The sequence below is a fragment of the Saimiri boliviensis genome, chromosome 2 (genome assembly GCF_048565385.1).
Source record: "Saimiri boliviensis isolate mSaiBol1 chromosome 2, mSaiBol1.pri, whole genome shotgun sequence".
NCBI classification, from domain to species: domain Eukaryota; kingdom Metazoa; phylum Chordata; class Mammalia; order Primates; family Cebidae; genus Saimiri; species Saimiri boliviensis.
Window position 1 is genome coordinate 12,210,567 of NC_133450.1, and position 14,847 is coordinate 12,225,413.

General features: G+C 46.0%; 1 protein-coding gene and 1 non-coding gene across 8 annotated transcripts in view; both read left to right on the forward strand.

The window, feature by feature from the left end:
* The window catches only part of TIPIN (TIMELESS interacting protein), a 31,584-nt gene that overhangs the window by 4,308 nt on the left and 12,429 nt on the right, over positions 1–14,847 (forward strand). For 5 of the 7 annotated variants that reach the window (XM_039469073.2, XM_074392768.1, XM_074392769.1 and 2 more), the window contains 3 exons: positions 77–152; positions 9,585–9,707; positions 10,213–10,276. In XM_039469073.2, coding sequence (XP_039325007.2) covers positions 77–152; positions 9,585–9,707; positions 10,213–10,276 — 263 coding nt within the window. Of the gene's footprint in view, positions 1–76; positions 153–3,053; positions 3,770–9,584; positions 9,708–10,212; positions 10,277–14,847 lie in introns of all 7 variants that reach the window. The other 2 variants (XM_074392771.1, XM_039469074.2) reach the window with 2 other exon arrangements.
* On the forward strand, positions 12,255–12,390 carry LOC120364172 (small Cajal body-specific RNA 14). The gene has a single exon (XR_005579514.1).

Sequence of the window (14,847 nt, forward strand, 5' to 3'; positions counted from 1 at the left end):
ATATATTTTCTCTTATGGTCTTCGTTTAGACCAAACTCTAGAAAACTTGAAATTAAAAATATATTTTTATTCACAGATTAATTTCAGAGAGAGGACTTCCAGCCTTAAGGCATGTATTTGATAAGGCAAAATTCAAAGGTAAAGGTCATGAGGTAAGAACTGTCTGATTTTTATGTTAGACCTTTGTTTTTTAAAATAGCAATAAAAATGTAGACCCATTATCATGTTCTTGGAACTCTCAGAAGGCTTTAAGATACTATTCTTAATCATTGTATTTATTTATTTATTTATTTATTTATTTATTTATTTTTAAAGATGGGGTTTCACCATGATGGCCAGGCTGGTCTTGAACTCCTCACCTCAGGTGATTCACCTACCTCGGCATCCCAAAGTGCTAGGATTACAGGTGTGAGCCACTGCGCCCGGCCAATCATTCATTGTATTTCATGAGACTGTGATGTACCAGAAAGAGAACTGTTTGAAGAATTAGAAATCATGTCTTGTGTAGTCTCTTTTTTTTTTCTGAGATGGAGTTTCACTCTTGTTACCCAGGCTGGAGCGCAATGGCGCGATCTCAGCTCACCGCAACCGCCGCCTCCTGGGTTCAGGCAATTCTCCTGCCTCAGCCTCCTGAGTAGCTGGGATTACAGGCACATGCCACCATGCCCAGCTAATTTTTTGTATTTTTAGTAGAGACGGGGTTTCACCATGTTGACCAGGATGGTCTCGATCTGTCGACCTCGTGATCCACCCGCCTTGGCCTCCCAAAGTGCTGGGATTACAGGCGTGAGCCACCACGCCCGGCTAGTCTCGTTTTTTTGCTGCTTAAATCTTGGCTATAGGAAAATCACACCTGTGTCTCTAAGTCTCAGTTTTTACTTTATAATTTAGAGGATTGAAACTTATTTTGTCTCCCTCAAAGATTTTAAATTTGTTGAGGGCAAGGACTCTGCCTTTATTGATCACTTATATATCCCCAAGATGTGGCACAGTACCTGGTTCATAATAGGTATCAGTAAAGTATTGAAAAATGAATACATTTAATAACTGTGCAAACACATTTTGAAATCTATTTTTGAATTATGTAGGTGTGTAGGTGTAATTTTTATCAGATGATAATATATTTTTAAAGAGTTTTGTAGTTCTTCAAGTGTTTCATATATATTCTTTAGTTTTCAACCTGTGGTGTGGGTGTTGCTCCTGTGTTGCTATGCAGTGGGGAGAAGGAAGTGTCAAGAGTTTTTTTTGAATTTTTAAAATTATTTATTATTGATTTATTTTTTGTTTCGAGACGGAGTCTCACTCTGTTAACCAGGCTGGAGTCCAGTGGCATGATCTCAGCTCACTGCAACCTCTGCCTCCCAGGTTCAAGTGATTCTCCTGCCTCAGCCTCCCTGGTATCTGGGTTTATAGGCGCCCGCCACTATGCGCAGCTGTTTTTCATCTTTTTTAGTAGAGATGGGGTTTCACCATGATGGCCAGGCTGCTCTTGAACTCCTGACCTCAGGTGATACGCCCACCTCGGCCTCCTAAAGTGCTGGAATTACAGGCGTGAGCTACTGCTCCCGACCGTGCATTTTGTCTTTCTTCAGTGTGTGATGGCGGGCTCTCAGAGAGTTTAGTCTTCTGTACTTTTCCTCTGAGTATTATTACTGTTTTCTCACAATGTTGAATCCTTATTGTTTTTTTCTCCATATATGACGGAAGACTTAACTGTATATAGATTTTTCTCTTCTTGTGTCCCTTGGGTGTGATAAGACATTGTTAGGTGGTTGACCTGCGACTCCCAGCAACTGGAAAATGGTCTCATGTGATTGAGTTTTTAAAAGAACTTTGCTTTTATTATCAGAAGGGTAGAATGAGAAGACATTTTATTCTCAGTATTACGTGTTTAGTCATTGGTAGGATTGATTGTCTTGGCCAGGTGTAGTGGCTCATGCCTATAATCCTAGCACTTTGGGAGGACAAGATGGTAGGATTGCTTGAAGCCTGGCGTTGGAGACCAGCCTGGGCAACATAGCAAGACCCTGTCTCTACAAAAAAAAGAAAAAAGGATTGATTGTCTTGATATAGCCAACTTTGTGTCAGGCACTTGTATTCATTATAATAATAACTTTATGAAATATGTATATTTTGTTCTCGTTTTACACATGAAGAAATAAAGTGATTTGTTCAAAGTCACACAGGCATTGAGTAGTGGAATTGTAATTGTAATTTATGCAATCTGATCCAGAGCCTGTTGTTTATTTATTTATTTGAGACAGAGTATCGCTCTGTTGCCCAGCCTGGAGTGCAGTGGCGCGATCTTGGCTCACTGCAACCTCTGCCTTCCGGGTTCAAGCAGTTCTCCTGCCCCATCCTCCTGAGTAGCTGGTATTACAGGTGTGCGCCACCATGCCCGGATAATTTTTGTATCTTTAGTAGATAAAGAGTTTTACCATGTTGGCCAGGCTGGTCTGGAACTCCTGACCTCGTGATCTGCCCTCCTTGGCCTCCGAAAGTGCTAGGATTATAGGTATGAGCCACTGCTCCTGGCTGCTATTTTTTATTTTATTTTTATTTTATTTTTTGAGATGGAGTTTTGCTCTTGTTACCCAGGCTGGAGTGCAATGGCGCGATCTCGGCTCACTGCAACCTTCGCCTCCTGGGTTCAGGCAATTCTCCTGCCTCAGCCTCCTGAGTAGCTGTGATTACAGGCACGAGCCACCATGCCCAGCTAATTTTTTGTATTTTTAGTCGAGACGGGGGTTTCACCATGTTGACCAGGATGGTCTCGATCTCTCGACCTCGTGATCCACCCGCCTCGGCCTCCCAAAGTGCTGGGATTACAGGCTTGAGCCACCGCACCCAGCCAGAATTTTTTATTTTTTTTAAGACTGAGTCTCACTCTGTCACCCAAGCTGGAGTGCAGTGGTGCCATCATAGCTCACTGCAACTTTGAACTCCTGGGCTCAAGCCATCCTTCCACTTCAGCCTCCCAAGTAGCCAGGACCACAGGTGTGTACTATCATGCCAAGCTAACTTAAATTTTTTTTTTTTTTTTTTTTTTGTAGAGATGAGTTTTCACTATGTTGCCTAGGCTGGTTTCCAACTTTTCACCTCAAGAGATCCTCCTGCCTCGGCCTCTGAAATTGCTGGGATTATAGGCATGAACCACCATGCCCAGCTCTTCTCCTATTTTAAAATAATGTTAGTGAAGAATGAAGTTTGTTTGTTTTTTGCTGTGGAGTCTTGCTCTTAACGCCCAGGCTGGAGTGCAGTGGCATAACCTTGTCTCACTGCAACCTCTGCCTCCCGGGTATAAGTGATTCTCCTGCCTCAGCCTCTTCAGAGCTGGGATTATAGGCATCTCGCACCACACTCAGCTGATTTTTTTGTATATTTTTAGTAGAGACAGGGTTTTACCATCTTGGTCAGGGTGGTCTTGAACTCCTGACCTTGTGATCTTCCTGGCTCGGCCTCCTAAAGTACTGGAATTACAGGTGTAATCCACTACTCCTGGCTAGAATAAAGTTTACTACAGTAAAACCAGGAATTTATAACTCCTTAAAAATTCATTTGTCAACTTTTTATTTGTTTTTCATTTTTGTTCAAAACTTTTTTTTTTTTTTTAAAGATGGGGTTTTTCTCCATGATGGCCAGGCTAGTCTTGAACTCTTGACCTCAGGTGATCGACCCACCTCGGCCTCCCAAAGTGCTAGGATTATAGGCATGAGCCACCACACCCGGCCTGTTCAAAAATCTTAATTGGAATTTCAAATATGGAGAGGTATTATGTTTTGAGATTGTTTAAACTGTTCTTGCTCATCTTTGACACTTTGCCCTTGGGGTTTCTGGATGTGTGTTTTGTTTTTTTTTTAAGAGAGAGTCTTGGCCGGGCGCGGTGGCTCAAGCCTGTAATCCCAGCACTTTGGGAGGCCGAGGCGGGTGGATCACAAGGTCAAGAGATCAAGACCCCCTCTGTACTAAGAATACAAAAAATCAGCTGGGCATCGTGGTGCATGCCTGTAATCCCAGCTACTCAGGAGGCTGAGGCGGGAGAATTGCCTGAACCCAGGAGGCGGAGGTTGCGGTGAGCCGAGATCGCGCCATTGCACTCCAGCCTGGGTAACAAGAGCGAAACTCCGTCTCAAAAAAAAAAAAGACAGAGTCTTGCTCTTGTCGCCCAGGCTTGAGTGCAGTGGTGCAATTTTTGGCTTACCGCAACCTCTACCTCCTGGGTTCAAGTGATTCTACTGCCTCAGCCTCCCAAGTAGCTGGTACTACAGGTGCCCACCACACCAGCTAATTTTTGTATTTTCAGTAGAGACAGGGTTTCACCATGTCGGTCAGGCTGGTCTTGAATTCCTGACCTCAGGTGATTTGCCTGCCTTGGCCTCCCAAAGTGCTGGGATTAAAGACGTGAGTCCCCATACCCAGGCTCTATTCTTTTTTTTTAAATTAATTTTCTTTAGAAATGGGGGTCTTGGGCCGGGCGCGGTGGCTCAAGCCTGTAATCCCAGCACTTTGGGAGGCCGAGGCGGGTGGATCACGAGGTCGAGAGATCGAGACCATCCTGGTCAACATGGTGAAACCCCGTCTCTACTAAAAATACAAAAAATTAGCTGGGCATGGTGGTGCGTGCCTGTAATCCCAGCTACTCAGGAGGCTGAGGCAGGAGAATTGCCTGAACCCAGGAGGCGGAGGTTGCGGTGAGCCGAGATTGCGCCATTGCACTCCAGCCTGGATAACAAGAGCGAAACTCCGTCTCAAAAAAAAAAAAAACAACAGAAATGGGGGTCTTGGGCTGAGTGCAGTAGCTTACATCTGTAATCCCAGCACTTTGGGAGGTCGAGGCGGGTGGATTATTTGAGGTCAGGAGTTCAAGACCAGCCTGGCTAACATGGTGAAATCCTGTCTGTACTAAAAACACAAAACTTGATGAGGCAGTAGTGGCGTGCGCCTGTAATCTCAGATACTCAGGAGGCTCAGACAGAAGAATCCCTTGAGCCTGGGAGGCAGAGGTTGCAGTGAGCTGAGATCAGTCCCCTGCACTCCAGTCTGGGTGAGAGAGTGAGACCCTGTCTTAAAAAAAAATAAAAAAGCTGGCCTGGCGCGGTGGCTCACGCCTGTAATCCCAGCACTTTGGGAGGCCGAGGCGGGTGGATCACAAGGTCAAGAAATCGAGACCATCCTGGTCAACATGGTGAAACCCTATCTCTACTAAAAATAAAAACAATTAGCTGGGCATGGTGGCGTGTGCCTGTAATCCCAACTACTCAGGAGGCTGAGGCAGGAGAATTGCCTGAACCCAGGAGGCGGAGGTTGCGGTGAGCCGAGATTGTGCCATTGCACTCCAGCCTGGGTAACAAGAGCGAAACTCTGTCTCAAAAAAAAAAAAAAAAAAGAAATGAGGGTCTTGCTGTCAATCAGGCTGGAGTACAGTGGCATGATCATAGCTTACTTTACCCTCAAACTTCTAGGCTCAAGTGATCCCCCCACCTCAGCCTTCTGAATACCTGTGACTATAGGCATGCACCACCATGCCCGGCTACTAAATGTGTGTATACATATATATATATATATATATATATATATATATATATGTTTTTTTTTTTTTTTTTTTTTGAGATGGAGTTTCGCTCTTGTTACCCAGGCTGGAGTGCAATGGCGTGATCTTGGCTCACCACAACCTCCGCCTCCTGGGTTCAGGCAATTCTCCTGCCTCAGCCTCCTGAGTAGCTGGGATTACAGGCATGCGCCACCATGCCCAGCTAATTTTTTGTATGTTTAGTAGAGACGGGGTTTCACCATGTTGACCAGGATGGTCTCGATCTCTTGACCTTGTGATCCACCCACCTCGGCCTCCCAAAGTGCTGGGATTACAGGCATGAGCCACCGCGCCCGGACCCTGGATGTACTTTTTTAAAAACAATTTTTTTTTAGACAGGGTCTTACTCTGTTACCCAGACTAGAGTGCAGTGGTGCTATCATGGGTCACTGCAGCTTTGAACTCTGGGGCTTAAACAGTTCTCCTGCCTTGGCTTCCAAGCAGTTGGGACCGCAGGTATGCATCAACATGCCTGCCTAATTAACAACAATTTTTTAAAAAATAGAGATGGGGGTCTTCCTATGATACCCAGGCTAATCTTAAACTCCTAAGCTCAAGCAACCCTCCTGTCTTGGCCTCCGAAAATGTTGGGATTACATGTGTAAGCCACTGTGCCCAGCTGTATATGTTCTTAAAGTTCTGAATTCTCTCTCTTTTTTTTTTAAATTTATTATTTATTTATTTATTTATTTATTTATTTTTTTGAGACGGAGTTTCGCTCTTGTTACCCAGGCTGGGGTGCAATGGCGTGATCTCGGCTCACCGCAACCTCCGCCTCCTGGGTTCAGGCAATTCTCCTGCCTCAGCCTCCTGAGTAGCTGGGATTACAGGCACATGCCACCATGCCCAGCTAATTTTTTTGTATTTTTTTTTTTTAGTAGAGATGGGGTTTCACCATGTTGACCAGGATGGTCTCAATCTCTCGACCTCGTGATCCACCCGCCTCGGCCTCCCAAAGTGCTGGGATTACAAGCTTGAGCCACCGCGCCTGGCCTATTTATTTATTTTTTAAGACGGGGTTTCACCATGTTGGTCAGGCTGGTCTTGAACTCCTGACCTCAGGTGATCCACCCATCTTGGCCTCCAAAGTGCTTGGATTATAGGCATGAGCCACCACGCCTGGCCTAAATTCTGAATTCTCAATGCTTTCTTCTGTACATATGATTTAGCGACCTGTCACAGTGTTTAGTTATCCCTAGAAGGTATCTTGACATACTTTATTAAAGCTTGTTTGGGGTTTTACATTATATTTCTGAAAAGATACACATATTATTATCTTTTAACTTTATTAAGTTTTCTGTTTGTTTTTGGGATGGAATCTTGCTCTGTTGCCCAGGCTGGAGTGCAGTGGTGCAATTTCAGCTCACTGCAACCTCTGCCTCCCAGGTTCAAGCGATTCTTCTGCCTTAGCCTTCCAAGTAGCTAGGATTACAGGCGTATACCACTACGCTGGCTAATTTTTGTATTTTTAGTAGAGAGGGGGTTTCACCATATTATATTGGCCAGGCTGATTTCGGAATCCTGACCTTGTGATCTGCTCGACTTTGCCTCCCAAAGTGCTGGGATTACAGGGGCGAGCCACCACGCCTGGCTTTGTTTGTTTGTTTGTTTGTTTGAGAGGGGAGTTTCACTCTTGTCACCCAGGCTGGAGTGCGATAGCTCCATCTTGGCTCACTGCAACCTCCGCCTCCTGGGTTCAAGAAATTCTACTGTCTCAGCCTCCCAAGTAGCTGGGATTACAGGCACCCGCCACCACGCCCAGCGAATTTTTGTATTTTTAGTAGAGACTAGGTTTCACCATGTTGGCCAGGCTGGTCTCAAACTCCTGACCTTAGGTCATCTACCTGCCTTGGCCTCCCAAAGTGCTGGGATTATAGGTATCAGCTATTGTGCCCCGCCAACTTTATTAGATTTTCGTACTGGGATTTTTCTTCATCTATTTTTTTTTTTTTTTTTTTTTTTGAGACGGTGTTCACTCTTGTTACCCAGGCTGGAGTGCAGTGGCGTGATCTCGGCTCACTGCAACCTCCGCTTCCTAGGTTCAGGCAATTCTCCTGCCTCAGCCTCCTGAGTAGCTGAGATTACAGGCACGCGCCACCATGCACCATGCCCAACTAATTTTTGTATTTTTAGTAGAGACGGGGTTTCACCATGTTGACCGGGATGGTCTCGATCTCTTTTCCTTGTGATCCACCCGCCTTGGCCTCCCAAAGTGCTGGGATTATAGGCTTGAGCCACCACGCCCGGCCTCTTCATCTAATTTTTATGAATCTTTATCCAGGCTGGATGCCGTGGCTCCTGCTGTAGTCCCAGCACTTTGGGAGGCCAGGGCACATCACTTGAGGCCAGGAAACATGGCAAAACCCCATCTCTACTAAAAAATACAAAATTAGGCTAGGTGCAGTGGCTCACCCCTGTAATCCCAGCACTTTGGGAGGCTGAGGCAGGTGGATTACCTGAGGTTGGGAGTTTGAGACCCGCCTGACCAACATGGAGAAACCCTGTCTCTACTAAAAAATACAATATTAGCCAGGGCATGGTGGTGCATGCTTATAATCCCAGGCACTTGGGAGGCTCAGGCAGGAGAATTGCTTAAACCCGGGAGGCAGAGTTTGCAGGGAGCTGAGATTGCACCATTGCACTCTATCCTGGGCAACAAGAGCAAAACTCTACCTCACAACAAAACAAACAAAAAATTAGCCTGGAGTGGTGGTATACACCTCTAATCCCAGCTCCTCAGGAGGCTGAGGGAGGAGAATCGCTTAAACCCAGAAGGCAGAGATTGCAGTAAACCGAGATTGCGCCCTTGCACTTAGCCTAGGTGACAGAGTGAGACTGTCTCTCAAAAGAAAGAAAAAAATCTGTATCCAGTGCTCTTTCAGACTGCAGTCCTCTAAGATCTTAATTTCTCTCCCCCTCTTTTTTTTTTTCTGGGAGATAGGATCTCGCTCTGTCAGGCTAGAGTGCAGTGGTGTGAACTTGTCTCATTGGAACCACTGCTTTCCAGGCTCAAAATCCTCCCACCTCAGCCACCTGAGTAGCTGGGTCCACAGGCGTGCACCACCAGGACTGGATGTGTTTTGTGTTTTTGGTAGGTAAGGGGTCTCACCACGTTGCCCAGGCTGGTCTTGAACTCCTGAGCTCAAGTGATCCGTCCGCGTAGGCCTCCCAAAGTGCTGGGATTACAGGCTTGCGCCACCGCGCCCGGCCTGGCCAATATTTTTCTTATTAAACTTCCTTTTATAAGTTTTTCGACCTTAAGAATATAAAATGGCCGGGCTCGGTGGCTCAAGCCTGTAATCCTAGCACTTTGGGAGGCCGAGGCAGGTGGATCACGAGGTCGAGGGATCGAGACCATCCTGGTCAACGTGGTGAAACCCCATCTTTACTAAAAATACAAAAAAAATTAGCTGGGCATGGTGGCCCGTGCCTGTAATCCCAGCTACTCAGGAGGCTGTGGCAGGAGAATTGCCTGAACCCAGGAGGCGGAGGTTGCGGTGAGCCGAGACCGTGCCATTGCACTCCAGCCTGGGTAACGAGCGAAATTCCGTCTCAGAAAAAAAAAAAAAGAATATAAAATGACCCCAGTGATTTTTTTTTTTTTTTTTTGAGACGGAGTTTCGCTCTTGCTACCCAGGCTGGAGTGCAATGGCACGATCTCGGCTCACTGCAACCGCCGCCTCCTGGGTTCAGGCAATTCTCCTGCCTCAGCCTCCTGAGTAGCTGGGACTACAGGCAGGCGCCACCATGCCCAGCTAATTTTTTGTATTTTTAGTAGAGACGGGGTTTCACCACGTTGACCAGGATGGTCTCGATCTCTCGACCTCATGATCTACCCGCCTCGGCCTCCCAAAATGCTGGGATTATAGGCTTGAGCCACCGTGCCCGGCCCGACCCCAGTGATTTTGGCAAAGCTTTTCAGTTCTGAAACTTGCTCATAGGGTAAGCTGTGAGAATGAGACTCCTGCTTAGCATTTTTATTTTTATGTGCCAGGCTGAAGACTTGAAGACACTAATCAGACACATGGAGCACTGGGCACATAGACTATTCCCTAAACTGCAGTTTGAGGATTTTATTGAGAGAGTTGAATACCTGGGAAGTAAAAAGGAAGTTCAGGTAAGTGTTGAGATGACTATTAATATTCACAATGCTAAATAATAAGATAGATTCAGTTGAGGCTAGGCTGGTCGTGGTGGCTCATGCCTGTAATCCCAGCACTTAGGGAGGCTGAGGTGGGCGGATCATGAGATCAGGAGATCAAGAGCATCCTGGCTAACATGGTGAAACCCTGTCTCTACTAAAATACAAAAATTAGCCGGGCGTAGCAGCGCATGTCTGTAGTCCCAGCTACTCGGGAGGCTGAGGTAGGAGAATTGCTTGAGCATGGGAGGTGGAGGCTACAGTGAGCTGAGTTTGTGCCACTGCACTCCAGACTGGGTGAAAGAGTGAGACTTCGTCTCAAAAAAAAAAAAAAAAGATTTAGTTGAGGCTAGATTGCTGTTTGAAATCTTCATTTTGAAATCTCTCTTGGTAGACAGGGAAAATTAATGGCAAATTACTATTTCCCCCCATGACATTATTGGTAAAGAGGTAAAAATAAATAATCTCTTTTTATTTTCAGACATGTTTAAAACGAATTCGACTTGATCTTCCTATTTTACATGAAGATTTTGTTAGTAATAATGGTAAGAATATAGGTTTATCTACTTTGTAACAATTTTGGTTTTAGAAGTAGATCTATAGGCAGGGTGTGGTGGCTCATGCCTGTAATCCCAGCACTTTGCTTTTTCATTTCTTGTTTAGGGACAGAATATTGCACTGTCACCCAGTTTTGAGTGCAGTGGGACAATCATAGATCCTCCCGCCTCAACCTCCCCAGTAGCTCGGACTATAGGTGCATTCCACTGCATCTGGCTAATTTTTAAATTTTTGTGGAGTTGGGGATCTCCCTGTGTTGCCTGGGCTGGTCTCACACTCCTGGCTTCAAGGCATCTCCCAGCTCAGCTTCCCAATGTGTTGGGATTACAAGCTTGAGTCACCGTGCCTGGCCAATTTTTTTTTTTTTTTTAAAGACACTCTGTAGCCCAGGCTGGAGTGCAGTGGTGGGATCTGGGCTCACTGCAACTTCCGCCTCCTGAGTCCTGGTTCAAGCAGTTCTCCTGCCTCAGCCTCCCAAGTAGCTGGGATTACAGGCATGTGCCACCATGCCCAGCTAATTTTTGGGTTTTTTTTGTTTTGTTTTGTTTTTTCAGTAGAGATGGGGTTTCACCATGTTGGCCAGGCTGGTCTTGAATTCCTGACCTCGTAATCTGCTCACCTTAGCCTCTCAAAGTTCTGGGATTACAGGCTTCAGCTACTGCAACCAGGTTGTTAATTTTTCTTAAGATGTGTCAAGGCTGGGCACAGTGGCTCATGCCTGTAATCCTAGCACTTTGGGAGCCCGAGGCAGGTGTATCACCTGAGGTCAGGAGTTCAAGACCAGCCTGAGCAACATGGAGAAACCTCATCTCTATTAAAAATACAAAATTAACTGAGCATAGTGGTGCATGCCTGTAGTCCCAGCTACTTGAGAGGCTGAGGCAGGAGAATTGCTTGAACCTGGGAGGTGGAGGTTGTGGTGAGCTGAGATCGCAGCATTACACACTCCAGCCTGGGCAACGAGAGTGAAACTTCATCTCAAAAAAATAAAATAAAATAAAATAAATGACTAGTCAAGTGCAGTAGTGAAAAGGGAGGAAAGAGTAGAACAAGGAGTTTGATTTGTAACTGACTGTGAATGGAGATAACTCACTACCTTTGGATCAACCCCAGTTCTTTGAGAGGCCATGGAGGGAGGATTACTTGAATCCTGGAGTTCAAGACCAGCCTGGGCAACCTAGTGAGACCTCCGTCTCCAAAAAATTTTTAAAAGTTACTCAGGGGCTTGAGGCGGGAAGATCACTTGAGCCCAGGAATTCAAGGCTGCAGTGAACCAGGTCACACCACTATATTCTAGCCTGGGGAATAGGGTGAGACCTTGTCTGGGAAAAAAAAAAAAAAGAATAGAAGTAGTTAGAGGAGGCAGTGGATCCTTACTCCATATTGTATTTTATTAATGTATGGTAAAGTACAATAAATAGGTGTGTTAAAATGCCTTGGTAGTAGACTGGATGCAGTGGCTCATGCCTATAATCCCAGCACTTTGGGAGGCTGAGGTGGGCAGATCACTTGAGGTCAGGAGTTTGAGACCAGCCTGGCCAACGTGGGGAGACCCCGTCTGTACTGAAAATACAAAAATTAGCTGGACAGGGTGGTGTACATCTGTAATCCCAGCTACTCAGGAGACTGAGGCAGGAGAGTTGCTTGAATCCAGGAGATGGGAGGTTGCAGTGAGCTGAGATTGTGTGGCTGCACTCCAGCCTGGATGACAGAGTGAGACTCTGTCTCAAAAAAAAAAAGCCTTGGTACATCAAATTTGTTGCAGAATATAAGCTTTTGAGAACTCTGGTGACCCACCAATCGTATATAGCGTTTGTTAATAAAAATATATATCAAGATAAAGTGTTCATATATGTATACACCGTTGGATAAAGTGATACTGGAAAATTAGGCAAAATAATTTGATGAAAGTTTGTGTTTCACTTAGAGTGCAGCTCTCGAATATAGGACTTTAGTGAGATCTATGTGACTGTTCCTGGTATTGATTGCATTTGTTAGTTGTACAGTGCAACCATAGACGGTCACACACATCAAAACAGATGGTTCCTGCCGACAGAGTCTGTATAGTTATCAGATTTTCTGTGCGATGGATCCATACATGTTTGTTTTTATATTTTACGTCATACAACGTTGCCAGTAGTGTGGTAGGTGTTATAATTAGAGGTATGAGTAGGTCACAGGGTGGGATACAAAGGAGAGCATATGACAAGTCCCTGGGGTTGGAAGAAGAGCTTCACAAAGGAGGTTTCAGAAGAATTTTGATTTGGGGGTGGGAAGAAGAAAAAGGAAATTAAAAAGAAAAGTATTTTGCCGGGCGCGGTGGCTCAAGCCTGTAATCCCAGCACTTTGGGAGGCCGAGGCGGGTGGATCACAAGGTCGAGACATCGAGACCAACCTGGTCAACATGGTGAAACCCCGTCTCTACTAAAAATACAAAAAATTAGCTGGGCATGGTGGCGCGTGCCTATAATCCCAGCTACTCAGGAGGCTGAGGCAGGAGAATTGCCTGAACCCAGGAGGCGGAGGTTGCGGTGAGCCGAGATCGCGCCATTGCACTCCAGCCTGGGTAACAAGAGCGAAACTCCGTCTCAAAAAAAAAAAAAAAAAAAGTATTTTGAATGAGCATTAGAGGCCAGGCAGAGGTGATTTTGGATGGGGGAGCCACCTATGCAGAGGTATAAATTAACATGGATTTCAGGCTCTATATTCTACGGCAGTTTAAAAAAAAAAAAAAAAAAGGACAGGCTCAGTGGCTCAGGCTTGTAATCCTTGCATTTGGGAGGCTGAGGTGGGTGGAGCACATGGGCCTAGGAGTTTGAAACCGGCCTGTGAAACATGGAGACCCTGTCTCTACAAAGAAATAAAAAACTTAGCCAGGCAGTTGGTGCACGCCTGTAGTCCAAACTACTCAGGAGGCTGAGTGAGGTGGGAAGATTGCTTAAGCCTGGGATGTTGAAGTTTCAGAGAGCTGTGATCACGCACGTCACTGTGCTCTACCCTGGGTGACAGAATGAGACCCTACCTCAAAAATAAATAAGTAAATAAAAATAAAATGAAATTTTTAAAAATTAGAAGTACACATGAGGCCGGGCATGGTGGCTCATGCCTGTAATCCCAGCACTTTGGGAGGCGGAGGCAGGCGGATCACCTGAGGTTGGGAGTTCGAGACCAGCCTGACGAACATGGAGAAACCCTGTCTCTAGTAAAAAATACAAAATTAGCTGGGCGTGGTGGCGGATGCCTGTAATCCCAGCTACTCAGGAGGCTGAGAAAAGGAGAATTGCTTGAACCCAGGAGGCGGAGGTTGTGGTGAGCTGAGATGGTGCCATTGCACTCCAGCCTGGGCAACAAGAGTGAAACTCTCAAAAAAAAAGTATACATAGCCGGGCGCGGTGGCTCAAGCCTGTAATCCCAGCACTTTGGGAGGCTGAGGCGGGTGGATCACAAGGTCGAGGGATCGAAACCAACCTGGTCAACATGGTGAAACCCCGTCTCTACTAAAAATACAAAAATTAGCTGGGCATGGTGGCGTGAACCTGTAATCCCAGCTACTCAGGAGGCTGAGGCAGGAGAATTGCCTGAACCCGGGAGGCGGAGGTTGCGGTGAGCCGAGATCGCGCCATTGCACTCCAGCCTGGGTAACAAGAGCGAAACTCCGTCTCAAAAAAAAAAAAGTATACATGAAATGTATTTACTACAACGCTCATTGGCAAGTGATTATGGCAAAGAAGCTAAAGCCAGAATACTCAGTGTGTTACAGAATGCCATCGTTGTAAAGACAAACTAAAACATTAGTAAACTATATAAAAATTAAAGGGAATTAAGTGCAGTGAAAAAGGAAACAGCACAGGGGAGTCAGAAATGATGGGAGTAGGCTGGGCGCGGTGGCTCAAGCCTGTAATCCCAGCACTTTGGGAGGCCGAGGCGGGTGGATCATGAGGTCAAGAGATCGAGACCATCCTGGTCAACATGGTGAAACCCCGTCTCTACTAAAAATGCAAAAAACTAGCTGGGCGTGGTGGCGCCTGCCTGTAATCCCAGCTACTTAGGAGGCTGAGGCAGGAGAATTGCCTGAGCCCAGGAGGTGGAGGTTGCGGTGAGCCGAGATTGCGCCATTGCACTCCAGCCTGGGTAACAAGAGCGAAACTCCGTCTCAAAAAAAAAAAAAGAAATGATGGGAGTGCAGATGCGCCTGCAACAGTGAAGTGGGGAGGCTTCACTAGTTGTCATTTGAGCAGTTTCAAGACTGTAAGACAGTCATACAGACTTGAGGGGTACGAGGGAAGAATGTTCCAGGCAGAGCATAATAATACAAAAGCCTTAGAATAGAAGTGTGTCTGAGATGTCCAAGGAACAGCTGAGTCCAAGCACAGTGGCTCCCACCTGTAATCCCAGCATGTTGGGAGACCAAGGCAGACTGAGGCCAGGAGATAGAGATCAGCCTGGGCAAAATAGTGAGATCCTGTCACTGCAAAAATTAAATTTAGGTCTTGTGCAGTGGCTCACTGGCTCACAGCTGTAATTCCAGCACTTTAGGAGGCTGAGGCAGGCAGATTTA